The 27,785-nt window shown below is 35.4% G+C and overlaps 1 protein-coding gene and 1 non-coding gene across 2 annotated transcripts; one reads left to right on the top strand and one right to left on the bottom strand.

The window, feature by feature from the left end:
- Window positions 1–242: 242 nt before the first annotated feature.
- On the bottom strand, window positions 243–23,416 carry Smp_070540 (hypothetical protein). Its single transcript, XM_018792895.1, has 11 exons — window positions 23,367–23,416; window positions 22,334–22,474; window positions 20,050–20,130; window positions 16,134–16,211; window positions 14,362–14,439; window positions 12,926–13,000; window positions 11,291–11,360; window positions 8,012–8,190; window positions 5,974–6,002; window positions 4,003–4,564; window positions 243–494 (listed from the first exon to the last, which is right to left on the bottom strand). Exons 2-10 carry the CDS (start codon window positions 22,441–22,443, stop codon window positions 4,026–4,028), a joined length of 1,239 nt encoding a protein of 412 aa, XP_018647462.1. The 5' UTR covers window positions 22,444–22,474; window positions 23,367–23,416; the 3' UTR covers window positions 243–494; window positions 4,003–4,025.
- Window positions 12,561–12,627, top strand: Smp_tRNA_01683_Pseudo_TTG.1.1. Its single transcript has one exon. It is a non-coding gene (tRNA).
- Window positions 23,417–27,785: the final 4,369 nt, after the last annotated feature.

The raw sequence follows: 27,785 nt of genomic DNA, 5'->3' as shown, positions 1-27,785 counted from the left end.
CACAATAGGACGAAACGACTGTCCAGTGCTTCAAGGTTTTCCTTGGTGGTCTAACTTCAATTGACTCATGCTTTCACCTAGGTTTATGATTTTCAAACAAGGACGAAACATCCACGCAATATAACTTCAATTTCAATGATTTTCATGAATGTTCAAATCAATCTAGCAATTAGTTCCATATTCATTCATTGAAAAAGCTCTTACAGACCAATTCGCCATTCAACAGAACATTTTTACATCGATTTAACAATCAACATTTATTTCAGTAGTAAATTGAGGTTTAAAAATAATCATAATTATTCAATAAACAAATTATACAATGTTCAATATTTTGGTTTTAAATAAGAAACTAATATGAGTATTGGATAATAGTAATATAAGTAGTATTAGAAATAGTAATATAAGTAGTATATTATTGTATAATAAATTAACGTTACCATATATTAGTTGTATTATATTTAGGTAAGAAATTAATGAATTGATTCTTTATAAATCTGAAAAAGTGAATAAAACAGAATGAGAATAAAAATAAACACAAAGTATTCTGGATTCAGATTGTAGTAACTACTGAGCCATTGGATGCTAGCTCAGTGGTCTAGAGGTTACGTGTTCGTGCACTAGACCAAAGGTTCTGGGTTCGAGTCCTTCATGTGAGATTATGGTTGCACGTTGCTAATGAGTCCTACATTGGGACGAAACAGCCAAGTTTTTCAATGGTGATCTCACTTTGATTGACTCATGAATTTAACTATTAGGAATTCACATATCTAACTGTGAAGATGATAATAAGTTCAGGTCTGTGTTTAATCGACGTCATACGTTAACATTTAACAATAATAAATAAGTAAAGCTAAATTAAATTTTTTGTTGGGTTATAAAAGACAATTTTTATAAAACTCTGTGACACCTAGGTTTTTTGTTAACTGATTCAAATTAACAAAACTTATCTATTATATGCTCACTAGTGACTGGCTCCATGAAGTAATTCCTGAAGGTCTAGTGAGAAGTCGTGGCCAGTGAAGCTAATCCATGTCAGGTAGAGACAGGTATCTACCTCAGTACAATGGAAGTTGGTCGCGCAATTTCGTGGATTGGTTGAGGTTAGATATTAGCACAGCCGGATGCCGGCTCAGTGGTCTATCGGTTAAGTGCTCCGGCGCGAGACTGGTAGGTCCTCGGTTCGAATCTCGCGAGGCGGGATCGTGGATGCGCACTACTGAGGAGTCCCACAGTAGGACAGGACGGCCGTCCAGTGCCTCCAGGTTTTCGATAGTGGTCTAGTTTCAATTGACTCACGATCTTAACTACATCAAACTTATCTGTTATATCATGTTATATTCAGAGTTCTTTAATCAAATAATGTTAATAACTGAATCTCACAGAGTATCAGTCACATCTGTAACTCGGGGAATGGTGATATGATTCGACATCTTTCAGGAATCACCAGATCTCTCAAAATTGCGAATACACTTTTCTTGTAAATTTTAATTAGCCAAATATTAATTTTAGAGATTCCTGTTCACTGTCTACGACTTCATATCAATTTCATTTAAACTCCAAGTCATATTGATATTGTATCACCATGTATTAAGACAAAACATCCATTAATTCAAATTGCATACAATAGGCTCGCAAGGCGGAATCGTGGATGCACACGGTTAAAGAGTCCCACAACAGTACAAGACGGCCGTTCAGTGCTTTCAGGTTTCCTATGTTGGTCTAGCTTCAACTGAGTCTTAATCTCGACTATTAAAATCATATTTATCTGTTAGAGAGCTAAACCCAACTTAACCCTGGATTGAATACTTTGATATTATAAAGAATCTAGTATATATATAACCAAGTCACTACTCTACACTATTAGCACAGATAAATAACTAAATACATGTTTGCGTTGAGAACAAGAAGTTGTATCTAATAAGTAACAACAAGACACACAGCATTCAACATTCTAGGCGGTATTTTCCAATAAATAAATCTGCTATCAGTTCCATTGAATAAACTCATGTATTTTGAAAGTTTAGATCTTTCTCTTCCATGATTGATCGCTAATTTATTCGAAATGATCAAATATGTTCTTAGAATGTATTCGTCATGGAATGATTTCAATTGGAGTATCACTGACAAACAGGAAATACTGAACATCCTTATCGTCTCATTATTTTAATTTTTAGCATTTCGCATAAAGAATCTCGCCATAGATAGAACCCAGAATTTTCAGAACTCACAAAGAAAGCTTAACTATTGACTGTCCAGTACTTCTTGGTTTCAATAGTATAATAAGATCAGCCTTTGACAAACAGAATCTGCATATTAAAGTGAATTTTACAAAAAGCCTTTAAATGACCAGAAAAGCATTGAACATGAATATGTTAACTGATAAAACTACATGACTCAAATAGTTTGCCTTCAAATCTTTATGAACCAAGAACTTTTAGAAGAAAGTATTCGTGGAAATGGATCAAAAAAGTGTTAGTTATAAGTTAAAATGATCATCAGTAAAGCTTTGTGAAGATTGTTGAATTTCATGAACTACCAGTGTGAACCTAGAAGCACTGGACGGTCATTTTCTCCTGCTATGGGACTCCTCAACGGTGCGCATATATGGCCCTTCAAGCATGAATTGAATCCAGAAGCTTTGGTCTCGTGCGCGAACGCGAAAATGTTTCGACTTAGATCGGTTTTTGATAACAATGAATTCCAACTATCTCCACAACCCTTCACTGACAATTTTCATGTCCTCACTAGTGGCTAACTTTGAGAGGAAATTTCCGTAGTTCTAGTGAGAAGCTGTCACCATTGGAATTCAAATGTGTCGGGTATGGGGTGATTATCCACCAAAAGCATTAGAAGATGATTGCTCAATGTCATAGTTTGGTTGAAGTTGAACATTAACACCGTTAGTTGCCAATTCGTTGGGCTAAGAACTTGTGCATGAGATTGAAGGTTGTGAGTTTGAGTTCTGCCTGGAGGATTGTGGGCATGCACTTCTGAGGAGTCCTCAGTAGAACGAAATGGCTATCTAATGCTTCTAGGTTTCAAATGGTGGTCTAACTTACATCAATTCATGATTTCATTGATTAGTTAATATACGTGATAGTAGGTTAAGCTATGTAATTTTTTAATCCATGTATTCTAGCATCGATTCTCATAATAAACTTCAATTAGTTATAAAACCATTCAATTTTTGACAGAAGCTTCTATGTATACTAAGAAAATATCCAGTCATAACCACATTGACTTTAAAGGGATTTATATATCACTAAGTCACATTGTTGAAAATATGTTTGTATAAGTCTTTGGTTATATAGAATATGATCTAATTAAAACTGCATACAATAGGCTCTCAAGGTGGAATCGTGGATTTGCACTGCTGAGGAGTCTCACAATAGGACGAAACGGCTGTTCAGTGCTTCCAGGTTTCCTATGGTGGTCTAGCTTCAATTGACTCATAATCTTAACTATATAAAATATCATCTCAGTAATTGGAAATGTAATATGCTCACTATGAAGAAATGAAAACCTTTTGGTTGATGATGATTAGTGTCTAATGATGATAAAATAGATGTCTGATTACTTTCATGTTTGATGATACATTACAATATTCAGTCAAATATTCAATAAACAAGTTATTTATTTATTTAAACACATAAATATTGGTACAAAGGGGCACCAAATACATATGCACCACACAAATCTCATTTGATTTGTGTGGGGGCTGTGATACTGCCCGGTTGCTCAAACCAAAGCAGGTGGTTTACTTAGGGGACCACACCCGGAGCCTTTGACCTGAAGGTCTGATCCACAATGCAGTGGAGCATCGTGAGGAGATGCGATCAAGAAGTTGTATCTAATAAGTAACAACAAGACACACTGTATAAAAGCTTAAAGAAAGTTAGACTTAATGATGTTCAAGAAAATTGCATCATGAATAATAGCGGGGTTTATAAATCAATGAACCATAGTGATTACTATGACAGAACACACTCAATATTTGTTTACCTGGTCTTCTAAACTTCTATAGTTTAATTGTGTATTAGTTTTGTAAGTTGCTGATGAACAGTATCCATCGAATCAGTTGTTATATTCTCTTGGCTACTGTTTACTTGTAATTCAATTGGTGTATTTGACAAGTTTTCTTCAGTGTCCAGTATAGAGGATTGATTAGTTGGTTCAGATATTCTGTGATCCATATCATCAAGGATTATAGTTTCTACAATAGTATGTAGATCATTTGACTCATTTGATTCATGTAATTCATGATCGGTTAACCTTCTTCCATCTAGTTCAGTTACATTTGAATAAGAAAGATCCAATATTTCAGTAAATGTTCCGGTTTCATGATCAATATCTGAAAATTCATGGTTGTTATTATTAGTATTGTTCCTTTCGTTGAATGTCTCATTAGTATTCCATAGTTTGTTGATGTATCCATCATCATTGTTAGATTGATTATCTCCAATGATTGATAGATTATGTCCAAGCACTAAAATATCATCATTTATCCATTGTGTAGTGATTGATTGATTGTCTTCACTCTTGTTGTTTACATATGTAATACCATCTTGATAATGAAACACAAAGTAACAATATTAAACATATGATGATGATTAGGATTTGATATATTCTGAAACACTTTCTGATTTAAAATAAACATCAACTCTTGAATATAGGTGTATTCATCTGACGAGTTCTAAATAGGACGAAACTCATGTCTCATATTACACTTGAGAAAGTTATACTACTGTAGTAGATGCTAATAACATGATTTTTAGTAGGTAGTATGTACCGTTGAGTCACATGTGAGTTGATGCAGTCAACAGCTAAAGATTGGAGCCTTAGGACTTAGACATCAGTTTAAAAGTGATTAAAAGCTTTAAAACAACAATGGACTGATGTACTCTCCCAATTTGAGACCCCTCTGTAATATCAACTAATGAAGTGACTCTATCGCAGTCAACCAAAACTACTTTGTGATACTAATTGATGAATTAATTGTGGATGTGATCGAAATTTCTTTGTAATTATCGATTACCGATTGAATGGTTTAGTGTAGTTGTTGGATTGGCGTCCTTGTAGTGGCTATGCCGCTGGACTGATGCTAAGAAGATGACCTAATCTGACTATTTAAAGGAAGTAAAAGTCGTAACAAGTGTTTTTTGTGTGTTTTCTTCTGTAAAATATGCACTTCTTCTAATTTAAATCTCTTAATTTGCTGTGTAATTCTTTTGATTTAAGTAAAACTGTATAAAATGTGTATAAAGTGCTTCAGAATGCTGAACTAACTAAACTGTTGTGAGCAAAGATGGATAATGGCTAGCAGTGAAATCCAGTTTGACGTGCACTTCGTCCTATTTGGGACTCGTCAGTTGGATGTACCTGCATCTCAGAGTTGATGTTCACTCTGAGACTCGAACCCAGTACCTTTCGCTTCACTGCTAGCCACTATCCATGTTTGCTTACCATGCTTGTGAATGAAGGCTATATCGAGGCAATATCCACAGTATACACATATGCCAATTAGAGACCGACCAGTTGCAGTCCTAACAAATCGATGGGAAGATTCAAACAAACAATACTAAGTGAATTTAAACCTCACCCCATTGCACAAGCAAGTGGCTATCAGGACTCAGTAGCTGAGTGGATAACGCGATGGTGTTTGAAGCGAAAGGTATTGGGTTCGAGTCCCGGAGTGAACATCAACTCTGAGATGCAGGTACATCCAGCTGACGAGTCCCATATAGGACGAAACGTGCGTCCTGGATTCCACTGCTAGCCAATATCCATCTTTGCTTAAAATGCTTGTGAATTAAGGCTATATCGAGGCAATACACACGATATGCACATATACCAATTACAGACTGACCAGCTGCAGTCCTGAACATCAATGGGAAGATTCAAACAAACAATACTAAGTAAACTGTAAAAGTTAGTTTAAAGAAAGTCATTTAACTAGTAATATATTAAACATACTTTTATTGGAAACAATTTCTTCAGCAAATCTACAAATTTAAAACAATTGAAAGAAGACAAATAGCATTGAATGGTAATGATAGAGGATTCTTTTGGATTAGTTGAACGTCTTTTTGCCACAAATATGACTTCAGGGAAAGTGTGAGTAATAAACGTTCAATGTTAAGTAGGTGTTTGAAGTTAATTATGGGACATTTTCCGAGGTGTACATTTGACTTTTGGCAGTCTCCTTAGATCTAACTGGTAGAATTCTCAGCATGAAGTATTTCAGTGAGTTTCCATTTCTTACTTCTTCGTCGATCATAACGATAAACATTTAGTGATCGCCAATTAGATGTTAGCAGTTCAGGAAACGACATGTGAATAATATGTATTCTTTTCAATGCATATTGCTATCAACCACGATATCTCTGATTGAACCTTTTGTAACTTGTACAGCGTTTCGTTGTACACTTTTCAGAGACATACCTGCATAGGTTATGTGATTAACAGCCAATAATGATGTAATAAAACAAACAAAAGAAACCCGATAACTTATTGAAATATCTATATGGCAGGAATAGGTAGCCCAGATATTCAAGCAGACCGCCAAACATCAGTACATTGATCTTGTTCCGATTATCAACCATCAATTTGTGTTGACATTATCAGGGCATACTTCAAAATGAATATCATCTAATCATCTAGATATTCTGTGTTATTATTGTTTATTCGATTTATTTAAGGTATATGACATTTCCTTTTAGAATTCAGTTCAATTCTCAATATTCCATAGTTACTAATTAAACTTTGATAGATTATTTGATTTATTTTGCAAACCAAAAATATCACTAGTCAGCACTGAAATGAAAATTTAAACTGATCATATAGTGTAGTGTGTGCTACTGATGTCATCAGATATAAGTAGTATGTATCATCAATCGTAAGTGAAATGTCAGGAGGTAAAAAGTTAAGAAGATCGAAGAAAAAAAGAATGAGGAGAGGAATTGATTGCTGTGGAAATGAAAGAACAGTGAAGTCTGAGATAATTGATTGACATTCAACAAATGATGTATTAACTGTATGGATCTCAGATTTTACTGAGATGTTCTGTAATTTTATGTTCAAATACATTCGAGTGTCCCCACTTTTCTTTTCGTTCACTACAATAGTAGTATCAACTGATAAGTAACTAAAATCCAGAAAGGATAGTCAGCATACAAAATAAATGTTTCGTAGGATGTACATTTAAACAATTTAGCCTAATGAAAGGGTTTTTGAAATCAATATCAAAATACCAACGATCAAATACCCTAATACTCATAGCCAATTATCCATTAAAGCATCGACTGACATGAAATTCCTCTGAATAGTGACTCATAAAGTTTGAAAAACCTTAACCATGTAATAGAAAAGAAAAATTTTGTCCTTGGCAACCTGATTGTCAGATTAATGTCCAGAGGAAATTATTTAATCCCGGCGCTCGCAGGTGATTTGCTCCCAAATGCTCTGGTACGGCTGAGAGTGGGAAAGTCCGCTCTCCCTCTCGAAATGCTCTCATATGGTCACGCGTATATAGCCTCTGCCACACAAGTCCTACTCATTGCCTTCTCACAGTGACATTACTGTTGTTTACAAAATTGAGAGGACGAAAAGCGAATGTCCGGCGCTTGAACCAGGTTGGTGTACACGGAAACGTCATCATAGGGAGTTGAAAAACCCTCATTCCAAACCAATGGTATACATGGGCTCCAGTATCCTGAGGGAGCAAATGGCGTATGAATCAATCGTTGGTGACCGACTACCATGGGACTGCATCTCCTCATGATGCTCCACTGCCTTGTGAATCAGATCTTTCGGTCAAAGGCTCCGGGTGTGGCTCCCTAAGAAAACCACCTGTTTCGGTTTGGGCACCTGAGCAGTATCACAGCCCTCACACAAATCAAATGAGATTTGTGTGGCTCATATATATCTGGTACCCGTTTGTACCAATATTCATGTGTTGAAATAAATACAAATAACTGAAAAAAACACACCCAAAAAATTATATTTAACATACCCCAATAATGTAATCAAGTGTTTCCGAGTACTTTGTTTATGATTTTTTGGAACATATATACTTCCATCAGGACTTTCCATAGCCATAATATAATGATAATTAAGCCAATTATCTGATGGTACTTTAAGTTTATTTATTAAATGGTCTAATAAATTCTCTATATCATCACTTTCTGTTTCCTGAGAACAAAAAGATTAAACATGGAAATAACACATTATCAAGAAATATGGTTGAAATGATCCTGCTTGATAAGATGATACATCAGCTTGAATATGATAGTTCTTTCCCATTTATTAGAGATTACTTGGCAGTACTTACCCTTGATCATAAAATGAAATCGACTCTAGGGCTTTCTGATCTCATGCTAATGTTAAACCAATTCAATGTTGTTTGAAATTGTGAGCGGAAATTTTCTTAGAGTTCCTCAAAGAGGAACAAAATTAATTGTTCATTACTTCTTAGTTTATAGTGGGTTTCCTGAAGTTAACAGTTTGTGATATAAACTCTTCTCATACTAAATAAAACCTCACAAATCAGCCTGTAAACTCTTACATTTATATAAACTCTTTTGGTTTTTACAGTGATAGCTCTCACGTAGTTTTGATATGAATAAGTAAATAGTATACAATTTAACATGAAATATTCTTAAGAATTATCATCAATCAGCAGGGGTTTTGTGGAGATTTCAGTATTTTTCATAATTGAAATCATGAGTCACTTGAAGCCAGACCACCAAGGAAAACCTGGAAGCACTAGACGGCCGTTTCGTCCTATTATGGGACTCCTCAGAAGTGCGCATCCACGATTCCGCCTCGCGAGCGTGATTCGAACCCAGTACCTACCAGTCTCGTGCCAGAGCACTTAACCGATAGACCACTGATTCGGCATCCAACGGTGTTAATGTCTAACTTCAACTAATCCACAAAGTTTGAGTAATCGTTCACCAATGGTCTTCAGTGAGTTGTTATCTCACAACAGACGTGGTTGAACTCCACTAGTCACTACTTCTCACTAAAAATCCAGGACATGTATCTTGAAGTTAGTCACTAGTGGGCATTTGATTACAATCAGAATTGGCTTTGTGGAGATTTCAGTATTTTTCATGGTTGGAATCATGAAGAATTATCATCAACATATTGCTAGGATTAGTACAATGATACCGGCTGAATGACTGGAATACCCATAAAAATACTATGAACAAGAGTTAAAAAAAGGCTGTTGATAAAACTTAATTTTGAGGCTGTTATGTGTTACTAGCATTACCAAAACCACGTCAGAAACAAGCTGAAATAATCAAAGAAAATAAAAATAACAGGAATCACCTTTAAATTCATTTTGTATTAATTTTTTGAATCTTCCCATCGATGTGTTAGGACTGCAACTGGTCAGTCTCTAATCGGCATATGTGCATACTGTGCGTCCTGGAATCCACTGCTAGCCACTATCCATCTTTGCTTACAAGGAATCACTTTTGTTTATTTATTTACCGATATATTATTATTATTATTATTATTATTATTATTATTATTATTATTATTATTATTATTATTAGGTAAACAGAATACGATTATGTCATGTGGGAATATTAATAACAAAAATAACCTGCGTCTTGAAAGTAGGTTAATCGTGCAAGAATATAAGAAAATGGTTAAGGGGAATGGGTATTATTAAAAATTAGACGTGGTAATAGAAGAGAGAACAATCGATAAATGGATAAAAACGGATGAGATTAGTTGGTTATTTCAATTAAAAAAAATCACAAATTACGAACCCACAGAAATTAAGAAATTTATTTTAAACTACTTTTTTATAATTAAGTAGCCTACCGCATACAGTAAAAAAGATTGAGAAAATAAATTGGTTTAACAATGCAATTTATTCACTTTAAAATATTGGGATTAGTAACACATAAATAAATAAAAAATAAACCATCACTTTAGATCGATATTTTATAAAAAGTCACTCCAGTTATCATGTACCACGCTAAAAGTGACGGACATCTACATCAGTTGAAGGACCTATATCATGAGATGTTCTACTCGGGCCTTACATATTTGTAATCGTGATTCATAGGGACAGCTCTAGACATCAATGTACTAATCATCATCGATAAAGGGTCATGGAAGGAGTGAAACGCCTGTAAAATCTATGTAATACCATATTTGAGTTGTATATGGAATCATTTAGACATTTAATTATTATTGAATCATTTTATCTACGCTCTTTATCTTCTTTAACTAATTTACTATATTAATGTATGCACCTACACCTTAGTTAACTTATGGTAATGTGGAACAATTATGCTGCTGCATTCATTTGTATAAATTTCTAATGTGCTTGACCTGAAGTAGATCTAACAAATCTGTTGATTTTAAGGTCACTAATGTCGAATAAACTCCATTCAAAAGATGATCGTCCATTAGAAAATACTTCTTAAATCATACTTTGTGATGGGTAGTATCAAAGTTTTTTTTCATAAAACCACTATATCATGATTGAGGGTTTAAAAAAAAACTATATTTTCAGTAATTTGTTAATTTACTAAAATCATGATTCAAATTTCATTCCACTTTTAATGATTCCATACATTCCATCTATTTTCATACTAAGCGATAACTCGTTTTTAATAAAAATCATCTTGTATGAATCACATCGATAGCTAAATTCTATCAACTAAGTCATAATTTGATTATTAAGCTAATTGGCACGTAACCATGGTTCAACAGGATATCCTCCACTTAGGTCTTGTTCTAACGGAAACTGGTTACCAAGTTATGTATGTAGTCTGGTAGAAACTGATGATTATAGTGAGGTTCAAGTTTCAACAGTTTTCTATTAATTAAGCTTTACTACCTAACATCGAATTATATTTATTTGTGAAGCAAGAAATATACCTGTAAGGACGGCTCGTTGGTAAACTTTAGGAAGCCTTAAGAAGCCCAGAAAGGGCCGCAGACATTCTATTCAGTCACTGCTAGGGGAATATTCTAGAATGTCTACGTGTAGCTTCCCCATTGGATGGATAAGAATGACTCCTATGTGTCTGAAATGATGATTTACTCCCAGTCAAAAACTATAAATACATGAGATTTCTATGCTACATTTTGACACTGTTTTGGGGGATAAAATTTCCTACTTACTAGTCTTCTGTCTTCTCTCTTGCGACGTTGCGGGTCCTATCGTTCAAGTAGTCTATTAGTACGCGGCATAGTTAGAATCAAAGCTCTAGATATAACAATATCAATGAATATTCAGTTACACAAATTCATATAAACTTACGGGTTCTTCGGTTCTTTGATCTTGAATTTGTAATGGCGATGTATCATTTTTGATAATATTTATCTCTTGCCTACAAGAAAAATGGCATATTCTATACTGAGTCTATTGTTCATTCAAGATTGTTCCTAAATAATTTACATATAACAGAGTTAATTTGAAATATAAGTTGATTGTAGTGTGTAGTGTGGTCTACTTATATCCATATAAGTAGTATATAGCGATGGTCAGACATAGAATGTAATTTGGCAGAAGACCGATAAGGAATGAACCGAAATGAAGCGCAATTGGTAGGAAAATACATAAACAATGAAATTAGAGAAGATGGATTGATATATACAGAAGGAACAGTCTGAAGATTGAGACAATTGGTTGTTAATTTGCAAATTAACTGTTTGCTGTATGGTTATCAGAATTTAGTATGATAGTCTGTAATTTGTGTCTAAATACATTCGATTGTCTCCAACCGGTGTTCTGTTCACTACAGTAGTACTTAGCACTCCACTGTCGATCAATGTACTACAATTAATACAATTTGATTTCAAGTAAACTAAACAAAGGTAATTCTAATAGTTCAATTCATGAGTCAAATAAAGTTAGACCACCGTGGAAAATCTGGAAGCATTGGATAATCGTTTCGTCCTAGTACGGGAATCCTCAAGAGTGAGCATCCACGACTACTTCGATAATATAATAGAAGTTAAACTTGTGATTTCATCTTTAGACTGTGTTAAATTGTCACTTCTGAAGAATCTCCATATGTTTTATTAACTAATACTAAAAGATATAGAGCCTTAATAACACTAGTCTTTGTAAAATAGTTCGATTCATATCATTATTATCCAGCAATCAGATACACAATGATAAGGTATTCGATCCATCTGGTCAATCTTCTAAAGTCTCAAACTTAAAATGCTTATTGATACTGAATCAAAATTACTGAAATAGCACTGTATCACTAAACAGTGTATGTTTATTTAGTATGAATTCAATATTCATCTACAAATCAGACAAAAGTCCAATGCACTAAAATGGTGATACTATAATTTATGAAAGAACCAATCAGATTTTGGATAACAGATCTTGGATTTTGGCGCGAAATTCATTCATCCATTTGGCCAATTACCGTCTAGGCATTTTAACTGATATCAGTTATTGATGAAAAACCGTAAATCTAATTACTAACCTTAACTGTCAACTGTAAATCAGAATTCTTATTCTTCAAACTGCTTTATAACCTTCATTTAACCCTAGTAAATAGGTAGACAGGACTCAGTAGCTGAGTGGATAACGCGAAAGCGTTTGAAGCGAAAGGTACTGGGTTCAAATCCCAGAGTGAACATCAACTCTGAGATGCAAGTACATTCAGCTGACAAGTCCCAAATAGGACGGGACTCGCATCCTGGATTTCACTGATAGCCAAGTAGGTAGACACTCTCAAGGTCACTTTAGCGTCACCCTAAGGTTGCCCATAGATTATAGTCTCACTTCTACAATTAAAACGAGGTAAAGAAGAAAGGGATTACATTATTCAGGAAATCAAATGTCACAACAACAACTCACAGAACTTAAGGCTGACGTGTGGAATCAACTAAGTAGTTACTTTATGAGTTTAATCGATGAAAACATTTCACTTACATAGAATTTGTTGAAACTGGATATTGAAATGTTGTAGCATTCCAATCTTCATAAAGTATAGAAGTAACTTCATATCTTAAAATGAAAGATTTCAATCATAAAAAAGCATTTAATATTTAATGAAATGTATCCTAAATATTATGATGATTGGAAACAAAACAAAATATTTAATACTTCTCCACGTATTATGTTGTATGCTACTGATTTCGATTGATATAAGTAGTACGTATCATCAATCGAAAGTGAAATATCTGGCGACAGAAGATTAAGAAAATCGAAGAAAAAAGAGAGGATGATTGCTGTGGAAATGCAATAACAATGAAGTCGGGGATAATCAATGAACATTATGCAAATGAATAATTTACTGTATGGTTCTCAAATTTTACTAAGATGTTCTGTAATCATAATTGATTGATCACTGGATGATGATCAATGTCATCCATGTCAAGTCCTTCTTAGTGCTGATCGAATGCTATAGATCACGAAACCCGTGTCTAGGGTTTCCTGTTGACCACCTCCAACCACCATCTTATGTTCTGTAATGTTATATTAAAATACATTTGATTGTCCGCACTTGTGAACTCGTTTACTATAGTACGGGTAAATGAGAAAAATAACCCAATAACCAGTGAATTTGAGATAAAAAATTCATACCTATTAGTTGTTGATAACAATTTTGAAAGTGAAATAGAGTAACTCCAAGATGATATTCAATAAAAAGACTGGAATATGTTATAAATTGACTGAACTCACAAATATAAATAATGACATTAGGAGTCATTAGCTCAGTAATATCCTGGATTCACTTTGATGTGAGATTATGAAGTACACAGATAGAGACAACCATCTAATCGCCCTTAATCCTTGATGGTCGTCAATCTAACGTTCCCTCTTCAATGATGTTATATCGCAAAGCGAATTATAAATGGTAAATTTTGAGAACTATTTAAGGACCAATAGGATGCGTATATTTCCTGTTGTATAATTGTTACGTAACTTAACTATTCATATGTTCCTTTTATTATGAGCTTTATCTTGACCCATAGACTATTATTATACTATTTACCATTCTTGAGTTATCCCTATTCTATTAATTACTGTTCCCCCTATTCACAGCCACATTTAGCTGAATCTTGTACAAATGTTATTTTCTATTTTATGATACGATGTAGTCTGTCTGTTCGGCATACAAACCCAGTATGTTTGAAAATAATGATTCATATTGCAGAGGCTGTTATTGGTGTTCTGGACTTGACTGACTGACCTAGGTAGATAGCAGGACCGGCAAGTACTCTAGACTGCTCGTACGGATTTCGTGTGTCATTGGTCCGATCAATAAATCGTTGCTCTCCAATTGGCGGTATCGTCACATCATATATATTAACAGAGCACTCAGGCACACACAAATAGAATTGTCTTAAAGATATTAAACTTACTCAGGAATGATTGAAACAAGTTTTTCAGATGTAGTGAAATTCACTCCTTCTTGATCAATCGAAACGTCTTCTTTGAATCTTGAAAAAGAGATGTTTTAACAGTGAATTATTATGAGAACATGGTATATTTCATTAAATCTAACCTTATCGATGTCACGAATGACGATTAAGAATCAAAATCACTTAACGTTCATCTATATGTAACCCAAAGAGAAATACAGCATGAGAGCAAGTAAGATTGATTGTTTAAATACCGTACATCTTGATGCTTATTGAATGTGAGTAGAAATTTTGGGAGTGCAAATGTAATCTTTCAATAACATAATAGTATTACTGAGGTAAGTGACCGGATTTAGAAACAATAACCTATGCCGTTCCAATCTAAATGTCCAATGATGTCCTTACTTCGATTATACATGGTTCAAAGTAGTTAACACGAAACTCTGTCAGGCCTGTTTCTTGTGTCAACTTCCACTTAGCATTAAGGCTTCCCCACGATCTTGAGCAAACCACTGTATCCGGGTAGATGGTAACCCGAGTAACAGCTTCATAGTATGAGACTTTGTCAGTGAGTGGATCTATTAGCAACTTACCTCCTATTTACAGTGCTTAGTCACTGAGCGGTTGCTACCTTACATCAAAACATAATCCATGCGATGTCAAGTCAGTTCAATTCAAACAGCATAAAAACACTAGAGAGACAAAAAATTAATGATTACTCCGTGATCAATCAATGTAAGTTTAACCTTGCGGTCGCAGATGAGAATCACCAATAAGTATTCAAATTCTTATCGAAATTTGATTAATTCTCTTACTTCCTTACTCACTTGCGTCTGTTACCGCAAAATGGAGCATAGCCCGCCGACCAGCATTCTCCAACCCACTCTGTTCTGGGTCTCCCTTTCCAGTTCTATTCAATTGCCGCTCATTTCTGAAGCAAACTGGATGACTCTCCCAGTCTCCCACATCGTACAAACATTCTATGGACCTAAATTAATAGTTTTTCTGGTTGTTAGAAGGGGCATCAGCCTCATGACTTCCGAAGGAACTCTGCTTTTATCATGAGATGTCATAACCCTTTTTAAATGAAAACTTTCTAACTCTCAGAGCAGAGTTTAGATGGTCTGAATTATTTTCTCTGGTTAGCGTTTTTTAACGAGTTAGTTGTCTACAGGATGGGATCGCTAACCCCATGCCCAACCCTACGCCTTTATCCGAGTTGGGACCGGCAGTAGCCCCAGATGGGCTGCAGGAGGACATTATATAATCTATTAATCTATTATTAATTCAATTCACTGTCATTTATTAATAAACACCAGTGAATAGCATAACCAACCTGTCCGTCTTCTTAATTACTTCATTAATTATTCATCAAAATTCTTTTTAAATGGTTCCGAATTTATGTTAAAGTTCATTACGTATTCGTATAGAATAAGCAGGTGTAGATTGGTGGTAAAGCTTTTGTAGAGATTAGTCTAATTGGTTCAGTGTATTCTTTACAGATTGATGAGTAATTCTTCATCATGAGAACTTAAGGCCACTAGTTCGGTTTCTCTCTGGGTTTCGAGTGTGCACTCTCAAAGAGTTATCCATTACTCCCTGGTTTTCAATGATATCTTAAATCAAACTATTCTGTGATGTATGCGACCTAAAAATTCCCTATTAGTTAATAATCATTTCAATGTTAAGGCTTTGGTATTAACTGTGCTTATTAAGTTTCATTTCAAGCACCTTACACACATTATACATTCAACTAATTTGATTAAACTTACACACTATCAAATGCAGACGAGTTCCCTGTAACAGTGGAATTCCATTCTTCTCTTTCAGTTGAACCAAGATCTTCAACACTATAAACCAGATATTGTATATGATATATATATAAATGATTATGTTAATATAATATCCATTTTATTTAACTGTTGACCTAGTATAATTTCAGCTCATAGACAATCTCTGACAATTCACTTAGTATTGTTTGTTTGAATCTTTCCATGCACATATGCCAATTAGACACTGACCAGTTGCAGTCCTAAAACATCAATGGGAAGATTCAAACAAACAATACTAAGTGAATTTAAACTTCATCCCATTGCACAAGCAAGTGGCTATCAGGACTCAGTGACCGAGTGGGAAACGCGATGACGTTTGAAGCGAAAGTTATTGGGTTTAAGTCCCGGAGTGAATATCAACTGTGGGATGCAGGCACATCCAGCTGACGAGTCCCAGATAGGACGAAACACGCGTTTTTAAGCTGTAAAGTCATTTAAACATTGTCAGAGATTGGTAAACAAAGATGGATCGTGACTAGCAGTGGAATCCAGGACACACATTTCCTCTTATTTGGGACTCGTCAGCTAGATATACCTGCATCTCAGAGTTGATGTTCACTATGAGTCTTGAACCCAGTACCTTTCGCTTCAAACGCCATCGCGTTATCCACTTAGCGCATCCTGGATTCCACTGGTAACCACTATCCATCTTTTCTTATAAAGCTTGTGAATTCAGGCAATATCGAGGCAGTCCGCACAGGATGCAAATATGTCAACAGGAGACTGATCAACTGATCATTGGGAAGATACAAGTAAACAATACCAAGTGATTTTTATGGTTGAATTCATGAGTCAATTGAAGCTAGACCACCATGAAAAACCTGGAAGCACTGGAAGGCCGTTTCGTCCAATTGTGGGACTTCTCTTCAATTGACTCATGAACCAAACTACAAAATTACTGAAATCTCTACAAAACCCTTTCTGATAATAATCATATGCTCACTAGTGACTGGCTTCAAGAGTCCAGTGAGAAGCAGTGACTAGTGGAGTACAACCAGATCTGTTGCGAGATAGTAACTCACTGAAGACAATGGTGGGCGGTGACCCGATTTCTTGGATTGGCGGAAGTTAGACATTAACACCGTTGGATGTTGGCTCAGTGGTCTACAGGTTAAGCCTTTACGCACGAGACTTATAAGTCCTGGATTCGAGTCTCTGGAGGCGGGATCGTTGATGCGCACTGCTGAGAAGTCCAACACTTGGACGAAACAGCCGTCCAGTGCTTCTAGGTTTTCCATGGTAGTCTAGCTTCAATTAACTCATGAATTCAACTATATAAAATTACTAAAATCTCCACAAAACCCCTTCTGATAATACCAAGTGAATTCATGTGGATTATTGTCTATTCAATTACTTGTAATCAGTATAATTACTACTAATAAATAAGGATGATTCTCTTGAAAAGTTAGTGATCTTACATTATCATTACATTATCAAGTAGATCAGTTTCATGATAAACGTAGAGTCCAGGAGTGAATCAATCTTAATAAAGAAAAATTTTGTTTTCAATTACTACACGAAATTCAAGAATGAATAACTTCTCATTAAATAGAATGCCCAACCACAGTTTTTATACCATACTAGGACGAAATAGCTACGCAATGATTATCCAACCGAGATCAATTCTTGATGTAAACTATGAACCACAACAATCTTCATCAAGCCCTTACACTAGTAAGATTGTTTAAAATCCCTTAATGAGTTTATAAGTCAATGAAATGTATCAAGAAGATGAACGAATTTATGACATTTTGATAAAATTGTTGTCTTTAATTTACTGAAGAATGATTATCTCTGCTGAATGATCAATGAAACTATTTACTTATGCCTGTTACTCCTCGTGAAGGAACATAGGCCGCCCACTAGCATTCATTATCCAACTCTGTCTTGGATAATCCTCTATAGTTGTTTCCATTTTCAAGTCATATTTTTGATGTCTGCTTCCGATTCTCAACCCACTGTGTTCTTCGGCCTTCCTCTTTTCCGTTTCTCTTCGAAATTCCAAGTTAGCCCTTGTCTTGTGATGCAGTTTGATTATTTCCGTAATTTACGTCCTATCCACTTCCAACGTCTTTTCTAATTTTCTCTTCGGTTGGGAGCTGGTTTGTTTTGTGACACAGTAGACTGTTGTTGATGAAATCTGGACAACGGACATTCAGTATCTTGTGTAGACGATTGTTTATAAATACTTGTACATTTTCGATGATGGTTGTGATAGTTGTCCAAGTTTTAGTTCCATACAGTAGAATTGTTTTGACATTCGTATTGAAGATTGTGACTTTGATATTGGTTGACAATTGTTTTAAATTTCGGATGATCATCAGTTGCGTGAATGCTTCTCTTGTTTTGGCAATCCTTGCTCTAACATCTGCATTGGATCCTTCTCGTTCATCGATGATGCTTCTGAGGTAAGTGAAAGACTCTACCTCTTCCAAAACTACATCATGAAGTGTGACTTTGTTGGTGTTTTCTGTGTTGTATTTGAGGATCTTACTTTTTCCCTCTGTATATTTCGAAGTCCGTCGATGCAGAGGCTTCTGCTACAATGGATGTCTTAACCTTCATTTGTTCGTGCGTATGGGATAGAAAGACTGAGTTATCTGCGAAGTCCAAATCGTCTAGTTGCATCGAAGTTGTCCGTTGTATTCCGTCCTTTCTCCCACATGTCGAGGGTTTTATAATCCATTTAACCACCAGAAGGAAGTGAAAGATTGAGAGTAAGCAGCCTTGTCTGACACCGGTCCTTACTTGGAATGAGTCTATTAGCTGTCCTCCATGTGTCGATGAAATATACGGACTAAAATCCGTCCATATAAGTTTAGTTTTCCATTTTTGTTATGTATACTGTGACCACACTTAGTAAATGCTTTCATAAATATAAACAACGTTATAAATAGTTGAAAGCGTGAGTCAATTGAAGCTAGACCACCATAGAAAAATATTAGATGATGACTGAAAATGAGATTTTGTATTAATACCGTATGAAATTCATTGAATTCGAATGATAGTATGAGGTTGTGGAGATTAATATGTTTTTGATTGAGATCGTAAACCTATTGATGTTAGACCACCATTGAAAACCTGGAAGCACTGGAAAACTGTTTCGTTCCAGTGTGGGACTCCTCAGCAGTGCGCAATCACTAACTCGCTCGCGGGATCCAAACCCAGGGCCTTTGGTCTCTCCCGCGAACGCTTAACCACTAGACCGCCTAGCCGGCATCCAACGGTGTTAATGTCTAATCTCAACCAATCCACGGGATTGCGTGACCATCTTCTATTGGATTAGTTTCACTGTACATGGCTTCTCACTAACTAGTAGTTATGATAAACTAAGTTTGCACATAGAAATGAATTTATTAATATATTTTTGGGACTTCCTGTTTAGAAGTCAAATGAACTATCAAACTATGTGGGTAAGTTGAGTTACCTCTAGGAGTAACAACACGATATTGCCTATTAGATGTATTGAAAAAGAAAAAACATCAGAAGAAGAAAGTGAAAGAAGTTTCCTCCAAAAAATCCAATCAGGAAAATTATAGACAAATATAGGATCAAAAATCAAACCATATGGGAGATACAACCAAAACAAAGAGGTAAACAATAAGAAATTAAAGGTCAACAAGGACCAATCAACATTGAGGTCTACAGGACAAGCTGTGAACCACATGTGGAGATATTCGAACACTTCACTTCTACCCGACGTTTGTGCTGATGATTTCGTTCAGAAGAAGGATGATAGCTTCACAACTAAAATCATTCAACTCAGAGAACGAATCTCCATCGAAAACTCCGGTGTCATAATAGTAATACAATTTATTATAAATTTACTAGACTAACAAAATATTTTTAAACCTACTTGTAAAGTTCCGTGGAATTTTCTATACGATGATTAACTGAAGTTACATTTGAATTCTCATCTTCAGTTGAATATGTTCCTCTAAGTTCAATAAAAATTAGGCAGAATATGCGGTAAATTAGGAGCCATCAACAAGATCAATGAAGTTTTAGTCTAACAGATCCATTTTTATTTCATTGATGAATAACATAATTTAGAGATCATGGGCGGATACTCTAGGAAGCAAAAGAAGCCTCCTTATATTAGCGTAAACCGGTGACACTCCATTACTACAACCACAAGACAAAGAGCAGTAGACAACTGTTGAATGTTGTGGCTGAAATGTGTTATTTGCTTCTTTTTTTTCAAAATCCTGGTCACCAATTGTTATGTGCTTAGTTGATACAATTATCGTGACTTATACCACCAAAAAAATGACGTATACACTCTTATGAGCAGCCTAGAACCCTGATTGATCGTTCTAACGCCTATCCCTGACCATTGAGTTCAGAACGCTGATCTAAGCTTCCATCATATGAATCATATATTGTAAACATACTGGGTTTATATACAAGCCAAACAGACCACATGATATCATAAAATAGAAAATAACATTTGTACAAGATCGAGCCCAAAAGTGGCTGTGATTGTGAAAAAACTGTAATTAATAAATTGGGAATAGTAAACCGCATAATAGTGGTCAATGGGTCAAATAAAAGCTTATAATGAATGGAATATGATTGTATACACATAATACATAGTCACTTAACAGTCATACAATAAGAATTTTATTTATTTATTTATTTATTTAAACACATAAATATTGGTACAAGGAAGCACCAGATAAATATGCGCCTCACAAATCTTATTTGACTTGTGTGTGGGCTGTGATACTGTCCAGGTGCCCAGACTGAAGCACGTGGTTTTCTTAGGGGACCACACCCGGAGCCTTTGACCTGAAGGTCTAGTCCACAAGGCTGTGGAGCATCTTAAGGAGATGCAGTCCCATGGTAGCCGGTGATCAACGATTGATTCATACGCCATTTGTCCCCTCAGGATACTGGAGCCATCTTATGTGCACCATTGGTTTGGAATCAGGGTTTTCAAACTCCCCTAGGTGGATTCTCCACATCCACCAACCCGGCTAAAGCGCCGGACATTCGCTTTTCGTCCTCTCACTTTTGTGAACAACACCCCCGCCACGAGAAGGCAGTGAGTAGGACTTCCCTGGCAGAGGCTATATATTCGCGTGGCCATGTGAGAGCATTTTGACAGGGAGAGCGGACTCTCCCCACTCTCGGCCGTACCAGGGCATTTAGGGGCATACAATAAGAATATCCTTATAATATTAGTCCATAAGTAATTCCTAACGGTCATCATTCATTTATTTCCGTTCGGATATAACAAAACTCCTAATCATTGTGAAAACAGGTAGAGATGACTGTTAAGTGCATCCTAATCTTCGATAATGATTTGATAATGGACATCAATTAACAACTAACATTATGATCGAAATGAAGTAACTGTCAGAAATTACACATTCGAAGATCTAGTGCTAAACAGAGTGTACTTGAATGTTGCAACAGTAGTTTCATATGACATAATGACATAATGAAACTAGACTGATAGTTTATTCGAAGTTAATGCTCAATAAATCGTACTTATCTTGGTGACCATTATGATTGTATATTTATGAACTTGATGAAATTAGTGTCATGTTGTGATGTGTACTACTTATCTTGACAGTTATAAGTAGTATATAACATTAATCAAAAGTGGAATGTCTTGCAGCAAAAGGTTAAGAAGATGAAATAGAAGAGAATGAGAAAATAAAGTAATTGTTATATAAAAATGAAGGAACAACAAAATCTGAGACAATTGATGAACATTTTGTAAAAGTAGTATTAAACGTATAGTAATGACATCCAGGTTAGCGTTTTTTAGCGAGTTGGTTTTCTACGGGATGGGGTCGCTAACCCCATGCTCAACCCTCCTCCTTCACCCGGGCTTGGGACCGGCAGTAGCCCCCGGAGGAGCTACAGGCGGAGTTTTTTAAAGCCAGCGACACGCAGTATTCCCAGCCGGCCACCCATGTAAGTACTGACCGGGCCCAACGTTGCTTAACTGCGGTGATCAGAAGAGAACCGGTGCTTTCAACGTGGTATGGTCGGCGGCCTATGCTCCATTGGGAGTAACTGGCGTAAGTAAGTAACCAATTAATGACATTCTGATCTGTTGGCCCCATTGTAGTGTTCACACTCATTACAATATCAGTTAAAATAGATAATATCATTCATAGACTTACCTATCAACTAGTTCTGTTGTTATGGTTTCATTTAAGATTGGATTTTCAATTGATAATAACGGAAAATTAATTATAAACAATAAAATGTATAAACAATGTAGATAATTCATACTCCTTTTTTTCTCTTTCACGTCTAAATATCTGGAAAGACAAAGAATGAAATATTACTTGGAATAGACATTCATCTATGAAATGATTCATAAATTCATCAATTTAATAGTTGAAGTGGAAGTGGATAGGAAATACATTGAGGAAATCACCAATGTGCATTACAAGGCAATCCCTAACAAGGAATCCGGAAGGGAAGCGGAAAAGTGGAAGGACAAAGAACAAATTACGCCGGGAAATAGTAGCAGATATGAAAAGGATGAATGTTAACTGGAAAGAACTGGAAAGGATTGCCCAGGACAGGGTTGGATAAAGAATGATGGTAGGCGGCCCATGCTCCTTCACGAGGGGTACCGGGCGTAAGTAAGTAAGTAAGTATCATGGAAAACCAGGAAACATTGGACGGTCGTTTCGTCCTATTGTGGGTTCCCTCAACAGTCCGTATCCACAATCCCGCCCCGTAAGATTTGAACCTAGAACCTATCAGTTTCGCGCATGAAAGCTTAACCAATAATCAGGGTTCAAAGTCAACAATAACCTATTAACTTCAAAATCCACTAGATAAGGTATGAGTTATATGTGGAAAAAATTCAAAAACTTCACTTCTACTTCAACTTTGTGCTGACAGTCTCATTCGAAATAATGATCAAACCATCTAACTTAATGAACAAAACTTTATCAATAACATTCTGCCTCTTCAAGATTCCAACCCAAGACCTATCGGTCTCGCTCATGAACGCCTAAGCTCTAGACCACTAAGCTGGTGTTAATGTTCAAATTTCAACCAATCCATGATATTGTTCAACTTTCCACCATTATCATCAGTCTGTAACTGCCTCTACAGACTTGATTTAAACAGACATCTAGTACTTTCAGGTTTTTTAATGATAGTCTAGTTTTAATCAACTTATGAATTCAACTTACATTATTTTTCCAACTTTTTAATTCAAATCACTCTTATCAATGAATGAATTTAATATGGAAACACCTTTCTAGTTTATTTATATATTCAATTAAGAATGTTGTATCTAACTATTTCATTGGTTTAATTATTATTTATGATTATTATTATAATTGAAACAAAATTTTAAAAAAAATTTTTAAAAAAAATACAAAAAAATAAGAAAACAAAAAAATAAAAAAAACAAAAAAATTGTTGCTAACTAATTTCTCACAATGTAAAAATGTTTGTATCTTTATAAAGTTTTTGTTTATTTTATAAATCGATGAAAATATCACTCATATATAAAAGAATAATTTCTTAAATTCATTTATTAAAAAAGTTTCTATGTGTAGTTACAATGGTGAGAATATTTTAGATACAATGAATGGGGGGTGGAGGGGCGAGAGTATTTTGGTTTTATATTTCTTGTCCAGATTATAAAACTAACGAATATGATTTTTTTTGTTGATTTGTTTGTTTGTAAATTGAAATTATGAACAAAACCAAATGGTTCTTATGTAATTTAATACCTAGTAACAGTTGGTTAAGTTTTGTTTTATTTGGAAAAAAAATGGATATCAAATTCTGAATATGATCAGAATGGAGTTCTATGGAGGTTGTAGTAATTTTAATGGTTGAATTCATGAGTTGATATAAACTAGACTATTATTGAAAACGTAGAAACAGTGTAGGATAGTTCTATCTTAGGATGTGACTAATGATTGGTCTCGTGCATGAACGCTTAACTTCCATACTACTGAGAACACATTCAATGGTATTAATGTCCAATTTATAACAATCCATCATCATTTGCATCCTTCCATCATTGCCTTCGGTCAGCAACTGCCTCACAACAGACACGGTTAAACTCATGTGGTCAAAGATTCTCATTACAACTTCAGCAAATCCATCTTGAAGCCAGTCACTATTGAGTACATGATGAATATTATCAGTATAGACTTGAGGAGATTGTTGAGTTTAAACTGATATGATGAATGGATGAATGTTAGACCAGCATTGAAAATATTGAAGCAGTAGAGGACCGTTTAGTCTTAGTACGGGACTCATCAGCAGTGCGCATCCACAATTCCGCCCTAAAGGATTCGAACCCAAGACTTATCAGTCTCACGCATGAACGCCTAAGCTCTAGACCACTGAACTGATGTTACTGTTCAATTTCAATCAATCCATGATATTGTGCAACTGTCCACCATTGTCTTCAGACAGTAACTGCCTCTACAGACATGGTTTAAACGGACGTCTAGTGCTTTCAGGTCTTTCATGATGGTCTAGCTCTAATCAACTAATGAATTGAACTTTTAAATATTCTGAATAATTTCGATAATGATTTTGTAACTTTTACCAAACTGTAGTCATTAATTTACTTATTTATTTGTGGTTATCAATCTTTACTAATAAAACTACATATTTCACAAGATAATACTCACATTTACTTTCTATAATGTAAACGATAATTTCAATCAGAAGGGGGGTTTGTGGAGATTTTAGTAATTTTATAGAGTTAAGATCATGAGTTAATTGAAGCCAGACCACCATGGAAAACCTGGAAGCACTGGACGGCCGTTTCGTCCTATTGTGGGACTCCTCAGCAGTGCGCATCCACGATCCCGCCTCGCGAGACTCGAACCCAGGACCTACCAGTCTCGCGCCAGAGTACTTAACTGATAGTCCACTGAGCCAGCATCCCATGGTATTGATGTCTAACTTCAACCATTACTATATTATCTAACTTTCAATACTGATCAAATAGTATTAATCGATGTATGATGTAATGGCTAATGGTTCAAAAGAGTAATACTCCATTGTTAATCTAAGGTGGTTGGACACAGTCAGTAGGAAGCTATTTATTTCATGTCACTGAAACTAGTGATTATATTTCAACGTTATCTGTAGAATTCAATTCGATTTAATTGATAGATATTATGAAAAATGGCTAGTATTCAATGCGTTGATATTGAAATCATTTAGATATGTAATTGATTTAGATTTAATAAATCTATTTATGTTACAACCATTATTTCACAATCTATACATGAAATGGTATTCATGTTCGGAGCTTCACTGTATTGTTTGTCGATTACGTGGACTACGAGTGTACGAGTGACATTAGGTTATACAGTAGTATTAACGCAAAAATATGTGTTACTGTCACATAATTATTGATTGAGTATTGGGAAGAGTGTTCAGTTTCTTTCATAGTTGAAATCATGAGTCAATTGAAGCTAGACCATCATGGAAAACCTGGAAACATTGGACAGCTGTTTCGTCCTATTATGGGTCCTTAAGTTCTAGTGAGAAGCAGTGACCAGTGGAGTTCAACCACGTCTGTTGTGAGATAACAGCTCACTGAAGACAATTGGTGAACGGTTACTCAAACTTCGTGGATTGGTTGAAGTTAGACATTAACACCGTTGGATGTCGGCTCAGTGGTCTATCAGTTAAGTGCTCTGGCTCGAGACTGGTAGGTACTGGGTTCGAATTTCGCTCGTGAGGTGGGATCGTGGATGCACACAGCTGAGGAGTCCCATAATAGGATGAAACAGATCTCCAGTGCTTCCAGGTTTTCCATGGTGGTCTAGCTTTAATTGACTCATGATTTCAATTATGAAAAATACTGAAATCTCCACAAAACCCCTTCTGATTAAGTTACTTTTAAACAACATTTTCTATGATTTTTGAATTTGCTCGATAAACCGCTCTTCATCATTATTAGAAAATTGTTTCTTTTTATTGGTAACAGCACAAAAATGTTATTCTACTTATCCATTGCTTTTCTATGATTTTCTTAATGTCTCATGTTGTACTTCACATCACTATTCATTGATAGAAGCCAAAAACTTATGTGTTATATATTATAGGTGGATTGCAGTAACACATGTGCGATAGTATGTAGTTTTTATACAGAATAAACTAACCATACAAGCAGTTTTATTTAACCTTCAGAATAGTTCAGGATATTGCATTTGAACCCTTTCAACGAGGATTTGTGTTCTTGCCTGTGTCTCAGGATAAAAGGCAGATACTATCATTGTTCATCTAACTTTAGTACAACTAACAATCCTGGAAGTTTGAAGGAGCTCACTTCCATTCTCTATCAAATCATAATTCCATCATGGTTGGTTGTTATATTTCCACTGGAGATCATGGGTGGATACTTTGGGAAGCAAAAGAAGCCTCCTTATATTAGCATAAACCGGTGACACTCCATTACTACAAGCACAATAAAGCATAAGCGTTATCCTTGATAGTTATTAGCAAGACCTGATATAAAGAGATGTCTATCACATTCATCGAAAAATATCTTTCCTTTATAAAACTGATGCTAGCATACAGACCTCACGGCCTCAAAACACCAAACTAAACAGGAAATTTAGAAACTAAGACAATTCTGTCATCGGTGCAATCCAAAAAAGTTCAAACTTCCTCTTTGTAGTGTTGTTCAGTTACATATCTCTAATCGTCGATAAAAACACTAAGCATAATCAGACTCCGTATATCCAATTTAGTGCAATTTAAGGCAGGTAGAACTAGATGAACACAAATGAACGCATTTTCTTTGTAATTCCTAATAAGCGCGCAATTGAGTCTGTGCAAATATCATAAAAAGACACCTGACGCCGCGCTTATGCGTCTGTTTCTATTAAAAGTTGCAATCACTCCCCTGAAGAAAAGAACGTTGATGGAAACAAACACACCCATGAAAACAAAAACGACCTAACACACAGTCGATAATTCCGACCAACATAATATGTTTTACCCACACCTATAACCCTTGAACATTCAATTAGGAGTGATCTACGGAGTATAGAAGTACCAATATCGCTGTGGTATTACGTGTATTAATTGTTAGTAAAGGTTGGGAGGCTGAATGAACTGCTACTTAGAGTTATGCATAAAAAATTCAATCCTTGTAAAAATTCTTTCTCTACCTACTTTGACAAATAAATCTTCTTGTACGGAAAGTGGATATGTTTGATCCTCTGGAGCATTTTTCACTCTGGTGCAGATATCAGAGAATATGTGAACAGTCCCATTTACCTTCTTCAAAATTACTTTTGTGCCATTCCACGTTGAAAAATTTACCGACTAAATGACACCCAGCGAATCATATCTGTCAACGACTGACAGGACATAATGGGGCACAGGTCGTTTCGGTTGAAGTGCAGGCTTATGTTTTGCTTTAGTGACGAGGATACTTTGCTAAACACGGCGGTATGGTTTGTTTTAGAACACAGCTACATGCTTTGACAAAGATGGGGTGTCATCGGCAAGTGAGAGGAAACGGATAACTTTGATGCAGAATCATCACCATACAAAATTATATGGAACCTTTTTGCTTAATAAAGTATTCAGAATATCGATCTTCTCAGTTCAGTTTAA

The sequence above is a fragment of the Schistosoma mansoni genome, chromosome 1, assembly GCF_000237925.1.
Source record: "Schistosoma mansoni strain Puerto Rico chromosome 1, complete genome".
NCBI lineage: Eukaryota > Metazoa > Platyhelminthes > Trematoda > Strigeidida > Schistosomatidae > Schistosoma > Schistosoma mansoni.
This window is presented reverse-complemented; position numbering and strand designations above follow the sequence as displayed.

What these genes read in the sequence shown, in the direction of transcription:
- Smp_070540 (XM_018792895.1), bottom strand. Translation starts at nt 22,443, where the DNA reads ATGAATTATCTACATTGTTTATACATTTTATTGTTTATAATTAATTTT. An exon ending in CTTGTTTCAATCATTCCTGA is followed by an intron (nt 13,001 to 14,361) that starts GTAAGTTTAATA and finishes TTTCATTTTAAG; the next exon opens with ATATGAAGTTACTTCTATAC. An exon ending in CACTTGATTACATTATTGGG is followed by an intron (nt 6,003 to 8,011) that starts GTATGTTAAATA and finishes TTAAATTTGTAG; the next exon opens with ATTTGCTGAAGAAATTGTTT.